This window comes from Pan paniscus, chromosome 6 (assembly GCF_029289425.2).
Source record: "Pan paniscus chromosome 6, NHGRI_mPanPan1-v2.0_pri, whole genome shotgun sequence".
Taxonomy (NCBI): Eukaryota; Metazoa; Chordata; class Mammalia; order Primates; family Hominidae; genus Pan; species Pan paniscus.
This window is the reverse complement of record NC_073255.2, coordinates 83,913,041-83,935,500: the sequence shown is the minus strand read 5'-3', so window position 1 is coordinate 83,935,500 and position 22,460 is coordinate 83,913,041. Positions and strand designations below refer to the sequence as shown.

General features: G+C 45.7%; 2 protein-coding genes across 2 annotated transcripts; both read right to left on the bottom strand.

Moving 5' to 3' along the window:
* Positions 1 to 4,041: 4,041 nt before the first annotated feature.
* LOC134730682 (speedy protein E1-like) lies at positions 4,042 to 8,950 on the bottom strand. The gene has a single exon (XM_063605813.1). The coding sequence runs from the start codon at positions 6,339 to 6,341 to the stop codon at positions 5,829 to 5,831; it is 513 nt and encodes a 170-aa protein (XP_063461883.1). The 5' UTR covers positions 6,342 to 8,950; the 3' UTR covers positions 4,042 to 5,828.
* Positions 8,951 to 10,045: 1,095 nt separating this feature from the next.
* LOC134730782 (speedy protein E2B-like) lies at positions 10,046 to 13,496 on the bottom strand. The gene is made up of 3 exons (XM_063606243.1): positions 13,337 to 13,496; positions 12,275 to 12,396; positions 10,046 to 10,914 (listed from the first exon to the last, which is right to left on the bottom strand). Exons 1-3 carry the CDS (start codon positions 13,494 to 13,496, stop codon positions 10,573 to 10,575), a joined length of 624 nt encoding a protein of 207 aa, XP_063462313.1. The 3' UTR covers positions 10,046 to 10,572.
* Positions 13,497 to 22,460: the final 8,964 nt, after the last annotated feature.

The window sequence follows — 22,460 nt, the reverse complement described above, 5'->3', positions numbered from 1 at the left end:
TCCTTTCTATTCATCTGTATTTCCTGGGAGGTGTTTATCCAAGTGCAATAGGAGGTATTGGTGACCGCACAGTCCCCTCAGTGTTCTGCTAGTAAATAGTTGAAGGTTGATCATTGATCTCCTGCGTTTTCAGTCTGGCATGGAAAAGCCCCCGTGCAACTGGTAAAGATATCAATAAGCACCAGGAGGTATCTAAATCCACCAGGAGCCATAGGCATCACGTCGACGTCCATTTACCAGTCTTCCCTGGCAAGATTCTTCTGAATTGTGCTGCCTTGACCAAAAGAGGTATGGGAGGGGCTGGGCGCAGTGGCTTGTGCCTGTAATCCCAACATTTTGGGAAACCAATTCAGGTGGATCATTAGAGGTCAGGGGTTGAAGACCATCCTGGCCAACATGGTGACATCCCATCTCTACTAAAAATACAATAAGTTAGCTGCGTTTGGTGTTGGGTGTCTGTAATCCCAGCTACTCGAGAGGCTGAGGCAGGATAATCGCTTGAACCTGGGAGGAGGAGGTTGCAGTGAGCTGAGATCGTGCCATTGCACTCCAGCGTGGGCAACAAGAGTGAAACGTCATCTCAAAAAATAAAACAAAAGTCCGGGCGTGATGGCTCACACCTGTAATCCCAGCACTTTGGGAGGCCAAGACGGGTGGATCACGAGGTCAGGAGTTCAAGACCACCCTGGCCTAGATGGTGAAACCCTGTCTCTACTAAAAATACAAATATTAGCTGGGCATGGTGGCATGCACCTGTAATCTCAGCTACTCAGAAGTCTGATGCAGGAGAATTGCTAAAACCCAGGAGGGAGAGGTTACATTGAGCCGAGATTGCACCACTGTACTCTAGCCTGGGCGACAGAGCAAGACTCCGTCTCGAAAGAAAGAAAGAGAAAGGAAATTCCCCAGGGAAGTACCTCGGCTTATTTCATAAACAGGTACTGAAGGAAGCAGAGGCATGTGGAGGACTTCCCCAACTCATGCAGCTATTTGGGCCGTGGCACCTGAAATTTATTATTTCAGAGTCACCCCTTTGATGACCTTGGCAGTGAACTGCAGTCATCTGTTTAGGCCTCTCCATGGCCCACGTCAATGCCGGTATTTCTGTTTGTTGCACATTTGATTTCCTTGTTGTTGGCATTTAGAAGGTCCCCTGTTTCCCAGATCACACCATGGGCATGGACCACAGAGATTGCATCTTGTGAGTCTGTAGAAATGGTCAAGGCCTTGTCCTCTCTTAGGTCCAGAGGTCAGGTTAATGCAGATTTTCCCGGCCATCTGTGCTGAAGTCCCTGTGGGGAGGCTCCTGGCTGGTTTCCTGTAGGTAGACAGCTACACGTCCTGCCCTTCATTGGCTTCTTTTCATGAAGCTCCTGCCATCTACAAAACATGTCTCCCTTCTTGAATCACATCTCTGTTATTGAAACTCTAGAAGTCGACCGGGCATGGTGGCTATGCCTATAATCCCAGCATTTTGGGATTGCAAGGCGGGTGGATCACCTGAGGTCAGGAGTTCAAGACCAGCCTGGCCAACATGGCGAAACCCCGTCTCTAATACAAATACAAAAATTAGCCAAGCATGGTGGCCACTGTACTCCAGCCTGGGAGACAGAGCAAGACTCCGTCTCAAAAAAAAAAAAAAAGAGAAAGAAAGTATCATGCTTTTCTGCATTCTGTGAATTGTTTTAGTGAGTTATCAAACTTGAGGGCATGGTGGGAACCTCCAAATTTGCAGCCAGTTGGTGAGAAGTACATGTGGTCTGAGGACACCCAAGCCTGCAGGTGTGTCTAAAGCGAGGGCAGCCTAGTGGGGGCTGGTGGCCTTAACCTGTGGCATTTGAGGTAACATCAGGGAGTTGACATCAGAATTGCATCACATAGGCTGGGTGCAGTGGCTCACGCCTGTAATCCTAGCACTTTGGGAGGCCAAGGCGGGCAGATCACGAGGTCAGGAGATCGAGACCATCCTGGCTAACACAGTGAAACCCCATCTCTACTAAAAATACAAAAAATTAGCCAGGCATGGTGGCGGGCGCCTGTAGTCCCAGCTACTCGGGAGGCTGAGGCAGGAGAATGGCGTGAACCCAGGAGGCGGAGCTTGCATTGAGCCAAGATCACGCCACCGCACTCCAGCCTGGGTGACAGAGCGAGACTCCATCCCCCTCCCCCCCCAGAAAAAAAGATAAAAAACAGAATTGTGTCACACAGGCCAGATGCAGTGGCTCATGCTTATAATCCCAGCAATTTGAAAGGCAAGGTAACAGGATCGCTTGAGCTTGAGTCTGAGGCCGCAGTGAGCTATGACCACACCACTGCACCCCAGTCTGGGTGACAGCACAAGACCCCAACTCCAAAAAGAAAAGAGAAAAATCACAAAGAATTGCATGGCAGAGTGCCTGTCTTTCACAGCTTTAACTGCTGCAGGAACTTTCTTTTTTTTTTTTTTGAGAGGGGGTGAGGAGACACAATCTCTGCTAGTGATTCTCCTGCCTCAGCCTCCCAAATAGCTGGGATTATAGGCGTGCACCACCACGCCTGCCTAATTTTTGTATTTTTAGTAGAGACAGGGTTTCACCATGTTGGCCAGGCTGGTCTCAAACTCCTGCTGGGATCATGGGCGTGAGCCACCACGCCCGGCCACCTTTAGAGTTTTCTTACCACCTGGTTTTCCTCTCTCAATATCTTTCTCTCATTTCCTGCCTTAAAACTCTAGCTTGGCATCTGGGCGCAGTAGCTCATGCCTGTAATCCCAGCACTTTGGGAGGCCGAGGTGGGTGGATCACTTGAAGTCAGGAGTTCGAGACCAGCCTGGCCAACATGGTGAAACCTTGTCTCTACTATTTTTACAAAAGTTAGTCGGATGTACAGACGGGTGCCTGTAGTCCCAGCTACTTGGGAGGCTGAGGCAGGATAATTTGTTTGTACCCAGAGGTGAAAGTTGCAGGGAGCCGAGGTTGTGCCACTGCACTCCAGCCTGGGAGACAGAGCAAGACTCTGTCTCCAAAACAAACAAACAAACAAAAAACCCTGTAGCTTGGGATCAGCCTTCTCTTCTATTGTTTTTCTTTAAAAAATAAAAATTGAAAATAGATGTAGATGCTATGTTGCTGAGGCTGGCCTCAAACTCCTGGCTTCAGGTGATCCTCCCGCCATGACCTGCAAAACTTCAGGGATTGTAGGTGTGAGCACTGCACCCAGCCTTATGGTTTTTTCTACATAAAAAACAGCACAGGATTATCTTCCAGAGCTAATAAATATGTTCAAATAACCACAACCCCATTAAGGAAAAATATCACTGGGCAGCAAATAATCAATCCAGACCAATATGATCACAATTGCTGTGAAGGTGAGAAAAGTTCATTTTTATTATGTTTCCCCAAGAGACGCACTCTATTGTTCTCTTGAAAACACACAGCTCGTGTCCTCCTTTAGAACACACATCCTCTTTAACATACAAACATGCCAAAACAAGGTAAAAAATTACATCTGAATTCTCACATTTCAAACATATATGAAATATCAAATAAAAATTTATTTTTACAAGAATTTAGGGGAACTACCACATAGCTATAAATGTAATATATATGTTAACTAAGTATCATAGATAAAAACCATGCTCCCTTCAGCAGCATGTGTAATAATAGATACAAAGATTGAAAGGTAAAAGATTTAGGATGAAAAGAATCCTCTCTTAAAAAGGAAAACAAAATTATATGTATGTGTATACAACAGTTATAACACCCATCACACAGCTTTATAGAAACAGCATCTATTCAAAAATACCAGTATTTCCAAAATATTTAAAATAATATTGAAAGTAATAATATTTAAATAAATAAATATATTTAATAAATATTACAATAAATAAAATAATATTTAAATAATTCTATATCCATGTTTTTCAAAATAAACCAATAAAATAGATAGTATATATTAGACGTGTTAGTATATATATCTGAGACATGTTAAAAATCACAACTGAATTCTCACAATTCAGTCACAAACCTAAACAGCAAATAAAAATTTCTATCACCAGAATTATGTTTTTTTCTGGTGGGGAACTACCAATAGCTATAAATAGAAGAGATTATTATGGAAGTATCATAGATAAAAAGAGTGCTCACTTCAGGAGCACATATAATAATACAGAAACAAATTTAAAGATAATAAAATATTTAGGATAAAAAGAATTGTCTCTTAAAAATGAAAAGAAAATTATCTTTATGTATATATAACAACTATAACTCTCATCAAAAAACTACAGGAACAGCATGTTTTCAAAAGTACAACAATTTCCAAACTATTTGAAATAAATCTATGAATAATTCAATGGCCAACATTTCCCAAACAAACCAATAAAATGCAGAGTGTGCATGAAGCTATCTGTTACAATCTGTGGCACTGATATTTCACAAAAGAATTCTGTGCCAATCTGAGCCCCTGCATTGTGCCTTCAAATGCTCCTGGACTGTGGCAATCAAGTCCGTAAGAAAGAGGACCTCCAGGTTCCGCCCCAGGGAGGTTGGAATTCAGCAATATAAAAAGGGTGGTGGTACCGCAGGAAAGGGTGGAACTGGAAACACTCCTGGTTTCTTACTTTTCTCCAAGGACTCCTAGAAGGACCCCACCCCCCTCCCCCCACCCCTGCTCCTAGGAGGACAACGTGATGACTGTATTGAGCTCCATCAAGAATGGTCCAGGTTCTTCTAGATGATGTGCACAAATGGTTCCTCTCCTCCTTCCTGGTGTCTGCCATTAGCATTGGAATAAAGTTCCTGCTGAAAATCCACATCTCCCCTGGGTCCGGTGTTCTGGAAGTGAGAGAGACAATGTCACACTTCAAGGAGGCAGCTCTCTAGACAGGAAGGTTATTCACGTCTCATGTCAAGTCTAGAGTTCAGAGCAATTGAGAAATGCAATTTTATCTGCTGCCTTTCATTCTATACCCTGCTTCTGAACCATCGTGTTCAACTGTGAAACTCACACTTTGGTGACCACGACTCCAAAACTCACTTAATACACCCAAGGTCAGCCCCAGTGATCTGCTTCATAGCAAGGACTTTGGGTGGGTCTTCCCAGGGAGTAGGGCACCCTCAGAGAATGTGGCTTTGGACTTCATCACAGCTGGGGCCTTTTGTGTCACTTAAGATCCAGACTTGTAACCATGCTAGATGTGTTTGTAATGTGACAACATCACGAACCACGAGTCCAGAAGCCTAATCCTTAATCCTACCTCCTCATGATGAAGTCTCATGCTCTGTGCTCAATGTGGTTAGCTGCACAAGAGGTAAACCAAAGCTTCACTGAACCCTCGACCCAAATCGGTAACTCAAGTGCGTCAATCATAATGAACCTCCCCAAACTCAGTATTTATGATTATTTTTGAGGCAGGGTCTCACTCTGTCGCCCAGACTGGAGTGCAGTGGCAGGATCAGGGCTCCGTGCGGCCCCGACCTTCCAGGCTCCAGCGATCCTCCCGCCTCAGCCTCCTGAGTAGTTGGGAGTAGAGATGCGTCCCACATCGCCTGGCTAATTTTTGTATTTTTGTGGAGAGGGGATCTCGCCATGTTGCCCAGGCTTGAAGCCGGATCAAGCAATTGGGTTCTTCGGATGTCCGAAATAGACCCCAGTATTCTGCCTTTACCCCGGAGGATGCAGATGTACCTTCTCTCAGGCCGATGACCTCAGGCCTCCACGGTCCCTGGAGCTCTAGGAAAGGCGAGCGCGATCTCGCGCCCACGCCCAGTGCTCTGGGTCATAAGCCTGGATCTGGAAAAACAAACGCCCTTTGAGAAGACGGGGACTCGCCAGGTTACCCCTCTCTCCCCTCATCCATCCTCCAGCCCACCCAATTCCTCCCCACCTCCTCCACCTCCCCAGGCCCCACTCACCTCCTCCAACTCCTCCGGGGAAACCCAAGCCCTGCCGCTCATGGAACAGAAGAAGTGGAACCGACGTTTCTGGAACAGGACTATCTGAGAGCGGTTCTTCCTGGCCCTCGGGTTCATGCAACGGCGTAACTGGAACCGACGCTTACGGACCAAGGGTATGCGAGAGCGGTTCTTCCTGGCCCTCGGGTTCATGGAACGGCCTAACTGGAACCAACGCTTACGGAGCAAGGGTATGCGAGAGCGGGTCTTCCCATACAGGAAGTGGAAGATGTTTTCTTTGGAGTCCTCATCGTCCTCCTCCATGTCATTGGCCAGGTAGCTGAGGACAGAAATCAGGTTGCTGCTCAGGGGCACCACCAGGAGAGACCTCCGGCTGAGGTCAGCTTCCCAGAGAGGAAGGTAAGGGACCGTCCCTAGCTCAGGACTGGCACCCACCCTGCAGAGAGCCATGCCTTCCTCAGGAGGGCTCTGCTGGACAGAGACCGATCAAGGGCGTCTCCCACTCCTTCAGGATGGAGACAAAAACCCAACTGGTGGCTGAGAGTGGTGGCTTATGCCTGGAATCCCAGCACATTGGGAGGCCAAAGCAGGAGGATCACTTGAGGCCAGGAGTTTGAGACGGGCCTGGGCAACATAGCAAGACCCTCGTCTCTATTAAAAATAGAAGAAATATGCCAGACGCGGTGGCTCATGCCTGTAATCCCAGCACTTTAGAAGGCTGAAGCAGGTGGATCGCTTGAGACCAGGAGTTGGAGACCAGCCTGGTCAACACGGAGAAACCCCATCTCTACTAAAAATACAAAAATCAGCCTGGTGCGGTGGCACACCCGTTAGGCCTAGCTACTCAGGAGGCTGAAGCATAAGAATTGTGTGAACCCAGGAGGCGGAGGTTGCAGTGAGTTGAGATTGGGCCACTCCATTCCAGCCTGAGAGGCAAAGCAAGACTCTGTCTCAAGAAACAAACAAACAAACAAACAAACTGTCCAGGTGTGGTGGCACAGCCCTGTAGTCGGAGCTAATAAAGAAGCTGAGGTGGGAGGATCGCTTGAGCCCAGGATATGGAGGCTGCGGTGAGCTATGATCTCACCACTGCACTCCAGCTTGGGGGACAGGGCAAGTCTGTCTCAAAAAAATAAAAGAAATTGAATACATTGATATTTTGCCAGGACCCTGCCTTCTACAGGCATCTAGTCTAATGGGACTGGGAGTAATCAAGGCAGATGACCTAATCCCAGTGTCCAGGATGTAACTAGAGAGCTACGGGCATGCAGAAGTTGGAAGATGAGGGAAGGCATCACAGAGGCTGTGGGGTGAACCGACTTCAAGGAATGGGTCCTTCCCTTCAGAGCCACATGTGTGCGGGACACCCAGACAGAAAACACAAACACAAAGTCGAGTGGAGGGCATTTGGAAGGAGCAGTGAAGCCGAGCCAGGAAATACCAAGATGGCGAGCCAGTGTGCTTGTAGAGATTGTAGAGAGGGTAGAATTGACACTGTGGACCCTGGCCTCGATAGAGAAAGGCATCAGCTAAGGAAGTTGTTCAGGTGGGCAGTGAGGTTGTTGTGCTTTGGAAAGATGTTCAGGCTGCACTAGGAAGCCCCCTGGCTTGGGGAGAGACTCCAGGAGACCCCAGCGGGGAGCATTTGACAGTGGATTCGAGTGATGCGAGGGGGACCTGAACTGTGGCCTCTGTCATGGGAACCCAGAGGAGGTCGATGGCGTTTGTGGTTGATGTGGGAAGGAGAGAGAGAGAAGAACCAGAAACGTCTGCTTGCGGGAGGAAGCGGCATGTCCGCTCCTCCACTCCTTTTCTTTTCCCCTTAGGAGCGGTTTATGGTTCCTTTTGTTTTATTCTTTTATTTGTACACTGGCATTGGAGTTTGTTTTTTTGGCTTTTTTTTTTTGAGAAAAAGTCTCACTCTGTCACCCAGGCTGGAGTGCAGTGGCTCGACCTTAGCTTACTGCAACCTCCACCTCCTGGGTTCAAAGGGTTCTCTTGCCTCAGCCTCCCGAGTAGCTGGGATTACAGATGCACTCCACCATGCCCAGCTAATTTTTCTATTTTTAGTAGAGACGGGGTTTGGCCATGTTGGCCAGGCTGGTCTCGAACTGCTGACCTCAGGTGATCCGCCTGCCTCGGCCTCCCAAAGCGCTGGGATTACAGGCATATGCCACTGTGCCCAGCCTGAGTTTCTGTTTAGAAACAACAGTCTATGATAGTATAATCCTCTCTTTTTTGTACACAGAGTAAAGAGGACAAATAGGTGAAAGAATAAATGAAAGGCTGGAATCCCACTTCCCCCGCTGTCCCAGGGCATTGGATATTGACGGATAGGAGGCAGCAAACCACTCACAGAGCCAGGAAGAAATGAATGCGTTGGTATAGCCAGGAGGGGAAGCCGGCCCGGCTGAAATACGCTATGACCATAGCCAGGAGATACTGATGGAGAGAAAGGAACACAGAGAGGGGGAGGTCACATCTTGGAAGAGGAAGATTGTGGAGAGGGGGAATGAGGGTCTGGGGAGGGGCTGCCCATCAGAGAAGGGACCTCAGTGTTGGGGTGACTGTACTCATTTGGAAATTGCGGGATGGAGGGGTATTCGAAGGTCGGATGCAAACCCAAGAAGCCAGAGGAAGGGTTTTGGGTGATGCTCCCAGGATGGTGGGCTCCGATGGTATCTTTGGAGGGGGTGTGTCTAGGTCGGCTGGTGTCAGGAGGGTCATTTGTGTGCCAGGCAGAGAACTGTCCCAAAGAGCTGAGAGTAGAGGGGCCAGGAGCTTCAGGGCTGTGGCCAGACTGTGGCCCAGAGCTCAGATCCCAAAGGACCCATAGGAGAGGCAGAGGCCACTCATTCACTCTGCAAGAGACCAGCAGAATCCTGAGGGAGATGCTGACAAATCATAAAAAGACCAAGAATAGCCGGGAGTGGCGGCTCAAGCCTGTGATCCCAGTACTTTGAGAGGTGGAGACAGGAGGATCATGTGAGCCCAACAGTTGGAGAACAACCTGGGCAACATAGTGAGACCCTGTTTCTACAAACATTTCAAAAATTAGGTGAGCATGGTGGCATGTGCCTACTCCGAGCTCCTCAGGAGGCTGAGGAAAGAAGATTGCTTGAGCCCAGGAATTAGAGGCTGCAATGAGCTATGATCATGCCACTGCACTCCATCCTGGGGAGCAGAGCTAGACTCTGTCTCACAAAAAAAAAATTTGTGGGTGCCAAGACTCAAGACTGTGGGAGCTGGTCGGGCACAGTGGCTGACGTCTATAATCTCAGCACTTTGGGAGGCCAAGGCGGGTGGATCGCCTGAGGTCAGGTGTTCAGGACCAACCTGGCCAACATGGCAAAACCCCGTTTCTACTAAAAACACAAAAATTAGCCAGGCGTGGTGGTTCATGTCTGTAATCCCAGCTGCTTGGAGGCTGAGGCAGGAGAATCGCTTGAACCCGGGAGGCATCGGCTGCAGTGAGTCAAGATCGAGACACTGCCCTCCAGCCTGGGCAACAGAGCAAGACTCTGTCTCACACACACACAAAAAAAGACTGTAGGAGCATCTGGTGGGAGGTGGTGGAGGGAGAACTGTGGGTTTGGAAGCTGCGCCGTCCCCCAGCCATGCGTTGGAACAGGAACAGTTACATGGAGAACAACCTTACCTTGTCCGTCACCCTCAGATCTTTGTCCCAGGCCAGGAATCTTTTAATGACAGGATCCTCTGTGATTAGAGAGCAGATGTCAGTGTGAGAAGCAGGACAGGGTTTCCGTGGGAGCAGCAGGGCAGCGAGGAGAAGTGTGCCTCCCGGGGGGAAGTCTCAGGATTGTGGCCGCGGGTGAGGTGGATGGGAGAGGGGAGAATGACTTTCACTGGGCAAGGGAGAGAGGCTCCTGCTCTGAGACTCCCCTGAGAAGAGGCCGAAGGAGGCCCTGGGTGTGAGAATCTACAGGATGTAGAGCTGGGAATCAGCCAGGACCCCCTCCAGCAGACATGGAGGGACCACTGCAGAGTCATAGAGGAATTCCCATCATTTCCTCATGAGACAGTCACATCAGGGTGTGACCATGGCCTTGGTATCCCCCACTATGGATGGAGACACTTAGGTTTAGAAAAGTCAGTAAGAGACATTAAATTTCAGAGGGCACAGCTGAAACCACTTTCTTTGTTTATTGATTTTGTTTTTCTTGGATTTTTATTTTTATTTATTTATTAATTTATTTTGAGACAGAGTCTTGCTCTGTGGGCCAGGCTGGAATGCAGTGGCCTGATCTTGGCTCGCTGCAACCTCTGCCTCCCGGGTTTAAGCGATTCTCCTGTCTCAGCCTCCCGAGTAGCTGGGATTACATGCATGAGCTACTGTGCCCAGCCTTGGTTTTTCTTTTGAGACAGGGTTTTGCTCTGTCACCCAGGCTGGAGTGCAGTGTTGTAGTCATAGCTCACTGCAGCCTCAAAGTCCTGAGTTCAAGCAATCATCTTGCCTCAGCCTCCCAACGTGCTGGGATCTCAGGCAGGAGCCACCGCACCTGGCCCGAAACCAAGCTTTCTTATCCCAAGCGCTGACCTTTATCAAGTTGACCTAATCCTTTATCATCTCCTAAGTGTCCCTCATGAGTGATCACTTCACATTCCTCCCACATGGAGAGCTCACCCACTGGGGCATATTTTTCCCATTGGAAAAGTGTGGTTATTGGAAGTTTCCTGTTTTTGGAAAGAACAGGATTGGAGGTGCTCTCTGGGGTGTCTTCCTACCAAGCAGCCTGTTGAAGGCCTCGTGGTGCTCAGGGAGCACGAGCGACACTCGCCGTCGCTTCAGCTTCATCTTGAGGCCACACAGCATCTCCGCCACCCAGATCTCCTCAGGTTCAGGGGCGAGCACCTTCCGTAGCTCCTCCTCCGACTCCTCAGATTCGTCCCACCACTCCATCTTCCTTTTCCAGCAAAAGGACCTATGCGGGGGGCTGGGATCTACCCCAGGGGCTGAGTAAAGAAACCAGGCCACGGTGTAATGCTTCTGCAGTTGATCACACTAGAGCCCGACCCAAAACCCCAAACCACTCTCCATCCTCCCCAGCCTCGCAGACTGCTGGCTTCTCCAAGCCATCTTTCCTTCTGTCTGTCTCCTCTGCTGAGCTCCATGTGCCGCTCCTTCTCCTCCCCATTCTCCCGTTTCTCTGTCCTCAGAACACTTCCTCATATCCTTCCCTGGTCCCTGGCTCTCTGAGTCCCTTTTTTGTTGTTGTTGTTGTTGTTGTTGTTGTTGTTGAGAAACAGTCTTCCTTTGTGGCCTAGGCTGGAGTGTAGTGGTGCGATCTTGGCTCACTGCAATCTCTGCCTCCTGGGTTCCAGTGATTCTCCTGCCTAAGCCTCCCAAGTAGCTGGGATTACAGGTGCCCACCAGAATGCCCAGCTCATTTTTGTGCTTCTAGAAGAGACAGGGTTTCACCATGTTGGCCAGGCTGGTCTCCAACTCCTGGCCTCAAGTGATCTGCCTGCCTGGCCTCCCAAAGTGCTGGGATTACAGGTGTGAGCCACTGCACCCTGCCTCAGTACCTCCATTCTTCCCACACACCCTCCTCACATGCTCCTTCCTGACTTCTGGGCCCTTCCTTCCTTCTTTTTTTTTTTTTTTTTTTTGAGACAGCGTCTTACTCTCTCACCCAGAATGGAATGCAGTGGCGCTATCTTGGCTCAAAGCAACCTCTTCCACCTGGGTTCAAGCGATTATCCTGTCTCAGCCTCCTGAGTAGCTGGGATAACAGGCATGCCTGGCTAATTTTTGTATTGTTAGTATAAATGAGGTTTCGCTATATTGGTCTGGTTGGTCTCGAACAACTGACCTCAAGTGATCCACCCATCTCAGCCTCCCAAAGTAATGGGATTACAGGCATGAGCTACCACACCCGGCCTTCGTTTTTCTTTTGACACAGGGTTTTGCTCTGTCACCCAGGCTGGAGTGCAGTGGTGCAGTCATAGCTCACTGCAGCCTCAAAGTCCTGAGTTCAAGCAATCCTCTTGCCTCAGCCTCCCAACGTGCTAGGATCTCAGGCGTGAGCCACTGCACCTGGCCCGAAACCAAGCTTTCTCATCCCAAGCGCCAAACTTTATCAAGTCTAGCCTAGTCCTCTATCGTCTCCTAAGTGTCCCTCATGAGTGATCACTTCTGAGTCCTCCTGCGTGGAGAGCTCACCCACTGGGGGCGTATCTTTCCCATTGGAAAAGTGTGGTTATTGGAAGTTTCCTCTTTTTAGAAAGAACAGCATTGGAGGTGCTCTCTGGGGTGTCCTCCTACCAAGCTGACTGTTGAAGTCCTTGTGGTGCTCAGGGAGGAAGGGTGACACTTGCTGTTGCTTCAGCTTCATCGTGAGCCCACACATCGTCTCCACTACCCAGGTCTCCTCAGGCTCAGGGGCGAGCTCCTTCTCCGGCTCCTCCGCAGATTCATCTGACCACTCCCTCTTCCTTTTCCAGCCAAGGGACCTACATGGGGGGCTGGGATCTACCCCAGGGGCTGAGTAAAGAAACCAGGCCACCGTGTAATGCTTCTGCATCTGATCACCTTAGACCCCGACCCAAAACCCCAAACCACTCTCCATCCTCCCCAGACTTGCAGACTGCTTTCTTCTCTGAGCCATCTTTCTGAGTTTCTCCTCTGCTCAACCCCATGTGCCGCTCCTTCCCCTCCCCATTCTTCTCTCTCTCTGTCCTCCGAACACTGCTTCATGTCCTTCCCTGGTCCCTGGCTCTCTGAGTCCCTCCTTTTTTGTTTTGTTTTGTTTTGACACAGAATCTTGCTTTGTCACCCAGGCTGGAGTGTAGTGGTGCAATCTCAGCTCACCGCAACATCCATCTCCTGGATTCCATTTATTCTTCTGCCTCAGCCTCTCAGGTAGCTGGGATTACAGGTGCCTGCCATAATGCCCAGCTCAATTTTGTACTTTTAGTAGAGACAGGGTTTCACCATGTTGGCCAGGCTGGTCTCAAACTCCTGGCCTCAAGTGATCCGCCTGCCTTGGCCTCCCAAAGTTCTGGGATTACAGGTGTGAGCCACCGCACCCAGCCTGAATTTCTCCATTCTTCCCACACAGCCTCCTCAGGTTCTCCTTCCTGACCGCTGACCCTTCTTTTCTTTTCTTTTTTCTGGAGTGCAGTAGTGTGATCTCAGCTCACTGCAACCTCTTCCTCCCAGTCTCAAGTGATTCTCCTGTCTCAGCCTCCTGAGTAGCTGGGATTACAGGTGTGCACCACTACCACTTGGCTAATTTTTATACTTTTAGTAGAGATGAGGTTTCACCATATTGGCCAGGCTGGCCTTCAACTCCTGACCTCAGGTGATCCACCCGCCTCGGCCTCCCAAAGTGCTGGGGTTACAGGCATGAGCCACCGCACCCGGCCCCCTTCCTTCGTCTTAGTCAATCCTATCCCACCTCTTCTTCCACCAGTCCCCTCACCTGATGGTCCCAACGCTTCATCATCCACCACCTCCTGGAGGGGGTACCCCGAGGTGCTCTGCTGGGGACTCTGCTCATTCTGGGGGTGCGGTTGACGGCTGGTCATGATCTTTGCCGTAATCTGTCCCCTCTTACGGAACCTAGTCTCCGTTCTGTCCATGGTCTTCTTCTGGACACTGGTAGGATCCAGAAGAGTATGTTATCAATTCTCAAGCCTAGGAGAAGTCAGGAGTGGAGAACAGCTCTGAGAAGATACTGTTGTCCAACTGATCTCCAGGCCCCACGGAGTCCGGTCCCTCCAATCAGGAAGGTCGGAATCTCTGATGTCATGGCTCATGCCAACCTGGCAACCAGTTTGAAAAAAAACACTTGTAACTGCCATTCTGATCTCTTGTCCTGGAGATCCTGGGTGAATGGTATCTCCTGCCACTGTCCCAACCTCAGACCATTGTCCAAAAGCATCTTCAGGGACTCCACATCCCTCTGTTCCCTGTCCCAGCAGAGGCTTTGTCCTCTCCACTCAAAGCCTGAAGCATGTTGGGGTCTCTTCGTCTCTGTACATGCCCATTTCAGAGTCCAGTCTGGTGGGAGAGGGAACAGAGTGGGAAAGAAAACTAGGGTAAGCAGAAACGATGAAACCTTATAAGAGTGAGATTATCATGTACAAGAGTGAGATTATCATGTACAAGAGATCCCAGGAATACTGACTTGATGAAAAAGTCACATGAGAGCACTCAGTTTGGCAGAGCTTTTCTGCCGAATGTTTACTCACATTCACTGTCCGAGATTCTGTACTGGGGGTACACACGTCCTCTGCCCTAAGGCAATTTTGAGTCCAAGAGACATTTTGAGGCCTAAAAATCATAGGAAACTGCCCCTGAGCTCACACATATTTCCAGTGGTGTCCCCAATTTCAGGGAATCCATGGATTACCTAAGCCAGACCCTCCAGTTCGGCTAAGAAACTCTAGTCTGTATATCAAGTTTTGTATCATATGTATTGCTCTGAACTCAGAAATTTCCCTTCCATTTATGGATTCTATGAATAAAATATCACATGTACAAAAAGACTAAGTCAAAAATTTCAGCTGTGCACAGTGGCTCATGCTTGTAATCCCAGCACTTTGGGTGGCCAAGGGAGGAAGATTGCCTGAGGCCAGCAGTTCAAGACCAGTATAGACAACATAGCAAGAGCCCATCTCTAAAAAAACCAAACCAAACCAAATTACCCAGGTGTGGTGGCTGGCACCTGTGTTCCAACTACTTGGGAGACTCATGTGACAGGAAGATCACTTGAGCCCAGGAGTTAGAAGCTGCAGTGAGCCATGATCTTGCCCCTGCACTCCAGTCTGGGCAACACAGCAAGATATTGTGTCAAAAAAAATTTTTTTGATAAAAAATAAAAGAGTTACATGACATTCAGAGACCATCCAAAAAACCTGTGGGTTCCCGGCTGGGCTCAGTGGCTCACGCCTGTAATCCCAGCACTTTGGGAGGCCAAAGTGGGTGGATCACTTGAGGTCAGGAGTTTGAGACCAGCCTGGACAACATGGTGAAACCCCATCTCTACTAAAAATACAAAAAATTAGCCAGGCATGGTGGTGGATGCCTGTAATCGCAGCTACTCAGGAGAGGGCGCTGGAGAATCACTTGAACTCATAGTGCGCAGGTTGCAGGGAGCCAAGATTGCACCATTGTGCTCCAGCCTGGGCAACAAGAGCAAACTCCATCTCAAAAAAAATAAAGAACCGGCGAGTGAGTTCCCACACGTTTTCCTAATGGGCTGCTGTTTTCCTAGGAGTCTCTCGCTCATAGAAAAGGCACAAACTGAAAGAGGAAGCAGATCCCATTGCTGTGGAAGTCCCATTGTTAGGAAGCTCTGCTTTTCTGGAGTTCAAATTCGCATTCATGACGCTTTAAACCATCAGAGCTGGGTGGGTCCTCCTACAACAAAATAGTTTGCTCCCTCTCTCCTAGTTAACAGGCTTTCAAATATTAGAAGATCAATGTTCTGACCCCATTAAAATTTCTCTTTTGTGGAATGAAAAGCTCTGATTTAACTCATCTTCAAGCCTGGTTTGCATATTCCTCTCTCTTCCGGCCACCTTGTCTAGACACACTACAGTGAGGCCGTGCCCATCGTAAATGTTATTGATACGTTGTCAAAAAATTGGCAAACCAGGCGCGGTGGCTCATGCCTGTAATCCTACCACTTTAAGAAGCAGAGGCAGACAGATCACCAGAGGTCAGAAGTTCGAGACCAGCCTGTCCAACATGTTTAAATCCGTCTCTACTAAAAATACAGAAAAAATGAGCTGGGCGTGGGGGTGTACATCTGTAATCCCAGCTACTTGGGAGGCTGAGGCAGGAGAATTGCTTGAACCTGGAAGGCGGAGGTTGCAGTGAGCCGAGATTGCATCACTGCAGTCCAGCCTGGGTGACAGAGCGAGACACCATCGCAAAAAAAAAAAAAAAAAAAAAAAAAAAAAAAAAAAATGGCTAAAATACTTTTCTTTTTTTGGAGACAGAGTCTCACTCTGTCGCCCAGGCTGGCACGTTTATGGCTCACTGCAGCCTCAAACTCCTGTGCTCAAGTGATCCTCCCACTTCAGCCTCCCAAGTAGCTGGGAGTATAGTCATATGCCACAATGCCCAGCGGATTTTTTAATTTTTAGTAGAGACAGGTTTCTCTATGTTGCCCAGGCTGGTCTTGAACTGGGCTCAAGTGATCCTCTTCTTTAACCTCCCAGTGTTGGGATTATAGGCATGAGCCACCACGGCTGGCCTAGAATACTTTTCTAAAGCTAAATTTCTATTCTCTATTTGTTTATGTAATTCATGCAGGAAAGACAGTTTCTAAAATATTGAGTAGGCTTTTAAGCAGGAGGGTATTTTGTTTTGTTACCATCATGAGCTCATGGGTTTAAACAGATAGTAAATATTTCAGTACATAGAAGTTGTGATTCTTTTTGAAAATTAAGTGGTTCCATCTTTGGCCAGACAGAATCCCTTTAAGTTGGTTTCTGAGTCGTTTTGAAATATATTTGATATATATGATAGGAAATATATACATATAATATATGTTTTTAATAGCAAATATATACATATATATTTGATAGCATTATTTTCTATTTAGCATTTTATTTTGAAATCATTTCAGATTTTCAGAAAAATTGCAAGGATTTTACAAAGAAATCCCAGATACTTCCTTTTGTTCAGATACTTCATTCTTAACATTTTCCCACATTAATCATTTATATGCCTATATACGTATGTGTATATATATATTTTTATATATATATATATATTCTGAACTATTTGAGAGTGGGTATAATGTGTCATGCCTCTTTACCCTATAAAGTTTTAGATTATAGCTCATAAAATCAAGAATATTCTATTAAATATCCATAGCACAGTAATTGAATTCAGGAAATTTATCATTGATTTAATACTTTTATCTAAACTATAGTTCATTTTCCAGTTTTGCCAATTTCCCAATAATTTCCTTTATAGCAATTTTTAATTTTTGGTAGAAGATTCAGTCTAGGACTGTTAATTGCCTTTAGTTTTCATGCTTTTTAAGTCTGTTTAATACGGATTTGTTCCTCAGTGCCATTATAACATTTGAAGAATACAGGCCAGTGATTTTATAGAAGTCTTCAAATTTAGGTTTCCCTGATCTTTCTTCATGATTAGATTTAGACTGTGAATTTTTGTCTGGAATGCTACATGGAACCTCTTAAATTTATGGCTCAGAACAGGATCTGTCTTGGGAAAATTCTGTGCATGCCTGAGAAGATGGCTTGTTCTGCTCTGGTTGGGTGGAGTGTTTGATAAGTGTTAATGAGATCAAGTTGGTTGGTTGTGTTGTTCAGGTGTACTATATCCTTGTTGATTGTGTGCCCACTTGTATCAATTGTGGGGGAGAGGGGATTGAAATCTGCTGCAGTTGTGGTTCTGTTTCTCTTTGCAATTTTACCACTTTTTGCTTTATGTGTTATGTTAGATACATAAATGTTCAAGGTTATTACGTCCTGTTGATTAATTAACCACTTTGTAAAATGGCCTTCCTTATCCCTGCTAATATTCCAGGCTGTGAAATGTACTTTGTTATTTATTTAGCATTCTTTTGAGTAATACATGCATGGTATATCTTATTCCATCCTTTTACTTTTAACCTATTTGCATCTTTATATCTAAAGTATTATTTCTTACAGGCAGCAAAATTTGGATCTTGCTTGTTTTCATCAGTCTATTTCTGTCTCATAATTGGGGATGTATAAACCATTTACATGTAATGTGATTATTGATAAAACGAGTTAGGTTATAGTCCGTTGTCTTTGCTTTCTTTTAGTCTCATCTTCTTTGTTTCTTTTTAAAATGTCTCTGTTTGTCTTCCTTCCTTTTGATTAGTTGAGAATTTTTTATGATTCTACTTTATATCTTTTGTTGGCTTTTTAGCTATCACACTGTTTTGCTATTTTAGTGAGTTAGAATTTATAGTATGCAACTTTAATTGTCATAGTTTATTCTTAAGTAATATCCATTTTTCTTAGAATAAGAGAAGCTTACAATAGGACACTTCCATTTCTCTCCTCTTGGTCTTTACACCGTTGTTCATTTTATTTTTACAGGTGGTATCAGTGCCACACACCATCTACTACGTTGTTGTTAATTAAACTGTATTTATTTATTTATTTATTTATTTATTTATTTATTTATTTTGAGACAGGGTCTCACTCTGTCCCCCAGGCTGGAGTGCAGGGGTGCTATCTTGGCCCACTGCAACCTCTGTCTCCCGGGTTCAAGTGATTCTCCTGCCTCAGCCTCCTGGGTAGCTGGGATTACAGACACCCACCATCACACCCGGCTAATTTTTGTATTTTTAGTAGAGACGAGGTTTTGCCATGTTGGCCAGGCTGGTCTCGAACTCCTGACCTCAGGCCACCCATCTGCCTCAGCCACCCAAAGTGCTGGGATTACAAGTGTGAGCCACCACACTTGGCCCAGGTATCTTTTAAAGAGATTTAAGTAATGAGAGAAAATACACAGTTACCATTTCTGGTACTCTTCATTCCTTTGTGTAAATCTAAATTTTTATTTGCTGTCATTTTACTTCTGCCTGAAGGACTTTCTTTAACATTTCTTCTAGTTGATGATGAATTATTATATGTCTGCAAATGTCTTCATTGTGTGTTTGCTTTTAAAGTTGTTTTTGCTGGATTTTTCTCCACAGTGCTTTAAATATGTTTCTCTGTTGTCTTCCTGCTTACATTTTTTTCTAAGAGAAATCTGATCTCATACTCATGTTTGTTCCCCTATATATAACATGTCTTTTTTTCTTCCCCCCTTATTGTTTTAAACTTTTTATCACTAGTTTTGGACAATTTGATTGCAATATGTCATGGTATCTTTTTTTCATGTTTCTGTTTTGGGGATCATTGAACTTCTTGGATCTTGGGTTTGTGGTGTCATCACTTGGGGAACATTTTTATCATTATCTCTTCATGTACCCGCCACCTCCCCTCCATTGATTCTTGTTGCCTGTATATTAGGCCACTTGAAATTTTCCCACAGCACACTGTTGCTCTTTATTTGCTTTTATTCTTTTTTCTCTGTTTCATTTTATGTAACTTCTGTTGCTGTCTTTATATTCACTAATCTCTTTTTTCCACGATGCTGTTCATCTTTTCCAGTATAATTTTCATCTCAGATATTGTACTATCTGTAGAAGGTTAGCGTGGGTCTTTTTTACATCTTGCCTGTCTTGATTTTTTTGAACATTTGGAATAGAACGATGAACTCTCTCAGTGCTCTGTGCCAGTTGTGAACTCTGTGTCAATTCTGGGCCAGTTTTGATGGACTGATTCTTTTCTTCCTTATGGGTTGTAATTTCCTGCCCATTTTCCCATCCCACAACTCTTTCTCCTCACATCTGCCTCGGTTCTTCTTCCCTGCTCCATGGCCTGGAAATGCTCAAGGCAGAAGTTGATAGGTTCACCTTGTTTATTTCCCATCACTCATAGATAACTCTACTGCCTGATAATCAGTGCCTTGAAAACCACTGCTTCAGCCCAGGCGTGGTGGCTCATACCTGTAATCACAGCAACAACAACAACAAGGCTAAGGCGGGCGGATCACGAGGTCAGGAGTTCAAGACCAGCCTCGCCAACATGGTGAAACCCCATCTCTACTAAAAATATAAAAATTAGCCGGGCATGCTGGTGCACGCCTGTAATCCCAGCTACTGGGGAGGCTGAGGCAGAAGAATTGCTGGAACCCGGGAGACAGAGGTTGCAATGAGCCAAGATTGTGCCATTGCACCCCAGCCTGGAAGACAAGAGCGAGACTTCATCTCAAAAAACAAAAAACAAAAACAAAAAAACAAATCATTGCTTCATATATGTTCTTGTTTTATTTTTCTTTCTGTTTTTGATTTTGTTGTTCTTTGGTGTGTGCTGTTTCAGGTTGGAGGGTATATCCAGTACTTGTTAATTTATCACACCTGAGGGCAGAGGTCCTCATGTCTCTGTCTATATGTTTTTTCTAATATATATATATTTTTCTTTGTAGAGACAGGGTCTTGCTATGTTGCCAAGGCTGGTCTCAAGCTCCTGGCCTCAAGCAATCCTTCTGCCTCAGCTTTCCAGAGTGCTGGGATTACAGGCATGAGCCACCACACCTGGCCTGGATCCAGTTTTATCCATGTCCAAATTTTTTTTTCCCTGAGCTGTTTTTGATTTTCTTCCACCTCATATGAACTGTAGTGTCAGCTTATCTAGTTCCAGGAAAAAGCTTTTTGGTATTTTTATTGGGATTGCATATTTATAAAGTAATTTAGGGAAACTGGTATCTCTGTATTATTAAGTTGACCTTAATACTACAACTAATTTTGTTGTTGTTTTTGGATTTTTAGTAGAGATGGGGTTTCACCATGTTGACCAGGCTGGTCTTGAACTCCTGACCTCAGGTGATCTGCCCGCCTCGTCCTTCCAAAGTGTCGGGATTACAGGCGTGAGCCACCGTGCCCAAGCACTTTTACTTTTTCTTAGTTATATTGCTCTAATTGTTTTCTCTTCTCTAATTGTAGATAATGAGCATTTTATTAATACCTTGTTCTTGATCTTAGTGGGAAGATACGTAGTTTTTCCCTGTTAAGTAAAATCCTGACTTTCGGACCGAGAAGACTGAGGCATAAGAGTATGTGTGTGTGTGTGTGTGTGTGTGTGTGTGTATACACGCAAACTGTATATATGTGCTTGTGTGTAATTGAAATACATATGTCACATATCATATGTACTATGGCATATTAGGGTGTAATATTTATATTTGTGTATATAATATTGATGTTAATGAAGTATCCATCAGTTTCTATTTTCTTTAGTTTGTTTTTTTAAATCAGCTTTTTCTGTCAAGCTTTTTCAAGTATCTTCATGGATACAAGATTTTTCTTCTTTGCTGTGTTATAGTGGCTTATCATATTAATAGATTTCCAAATATTAAAGTAGTCTATATTATTGGAATAAGTCCTATTTGTCTGTTGTATATTATGTTTTTAATCTGGTACTGGATTTTGTTTGGTTATGTTTCATTTTGGGTATTTGTATTGATGTAAGTGGCATTGACATGTAATTTTATGTTATTTATTGGTCGATCAGTCTTCTAACCCCTACCACCTCCTTGCCTTCTGGACTAACTTAACCCAGAAAGTTATTACTCTCTCTCGGTGATTTTATCAGCTCCTGTGGCCTGCCTGTGGATAAGCTTGGATGTTCTGCTTTAGTTTCTCAGCCCACCAGCCTAGCAGCTCTGCCTCTGCTATCTCTTGGGATCTACATGGTCCTAGCTGTATCACTGGGTTTGAACCCCTTGTTGATATGTTCTTTATAAATAACAGGATAATGCAACATGCTTACTGGGCACTTCCTTTTTCTAAACTGCAAGTTTGGGTGGGGCATGCTGGCTCAAGCCTGTAATCCCAACACTTTGGGAGGCCAAGGCAGGTGGATTGCTGGAGCCCAGGAGCTTTGCATTTTTCTGTTTTTTTTTTTTTTTTTTTTTTGAGACAAGGTCTCGCTCTGTTGCCTAGGCTGGAGTGCAGTGTTGCATTCACAGCTCACTGTAGCCTTGACCTCCCAGGCTCAAGCCATCCTCCTGCCTTAGCCTCCCAAGTAGCTGGAACTACAGGCATGAGCCGTGATGCCCAGCCAATTTTAAAAAATTTTTTTATTTTTAGCAGAGATAAGGTTCTTACTATGTTGCCCAACCTGGTCTCGAACTCCTGAGCTCAAACGATCTTCCCATCTCGGCCTCCCAAAGTGCTAGGACTATAGGCATGAGCCACCATGCCCAGCCCCAACCTCTTAAAAATTGAAGCTGCTTCATGTTTGCCATTGGTACTTTTACACCTCATCATGTTCTTCTTCCCCTTCATCCCATAGAATACACAATTCATCTTTAAGGACTTCAAGTTAACTGAGTCTGTGAAGCCTAATCTGATGGCATAAAGTTAAAATAATTTGATCCTCTTTTGTTAAATCATTCTGCACCTTGTCTGCATTACTCTAATAACAGATTTGGGCATTCATTCATTTAACGAATATTTATTGCTGTGGGATTGAGATGTTTGAGATAAAATCAGCCATGCAGATAGCCAGAGGCCACTGGCTATGAGAATAAAAGCCAAAAGAACAAGGAGCTGAAACCAGGTGAGAGCCCCAGAGCAGTGAGTTAGGAAGAAGAAGATCAGGAACTGAGTGGTGGGCACTCCAACATGAAGAGGTCCCGGAGAAGGGGAGGGCCTGGCAGCGAAGAAGTGACAAGGAGTAAAATGCTTGTGTTTGTTTACATGTTTATCTCCTTATTAGGTTGTCTGCTTTCTGAGAGCAGGCATGGTGTTTCACTCATCTCATATCCCCAAAACTCAGTTCAGTTGCAAAATAGGAGCTCAGTTGTGTTTTGGGTTTTTATTTTTGTATATATATAAAGGACCCCAAAGGATATGTGTTTCCAATATGATTTCCCTTCCATAATCTGTAACATAAAATAAGGTATGGTTAACTTCACCAGTGAGCTTTGTAAAATGTTATCCCCCTATCCCTTTTCCATATCTCCCAATTCTGATC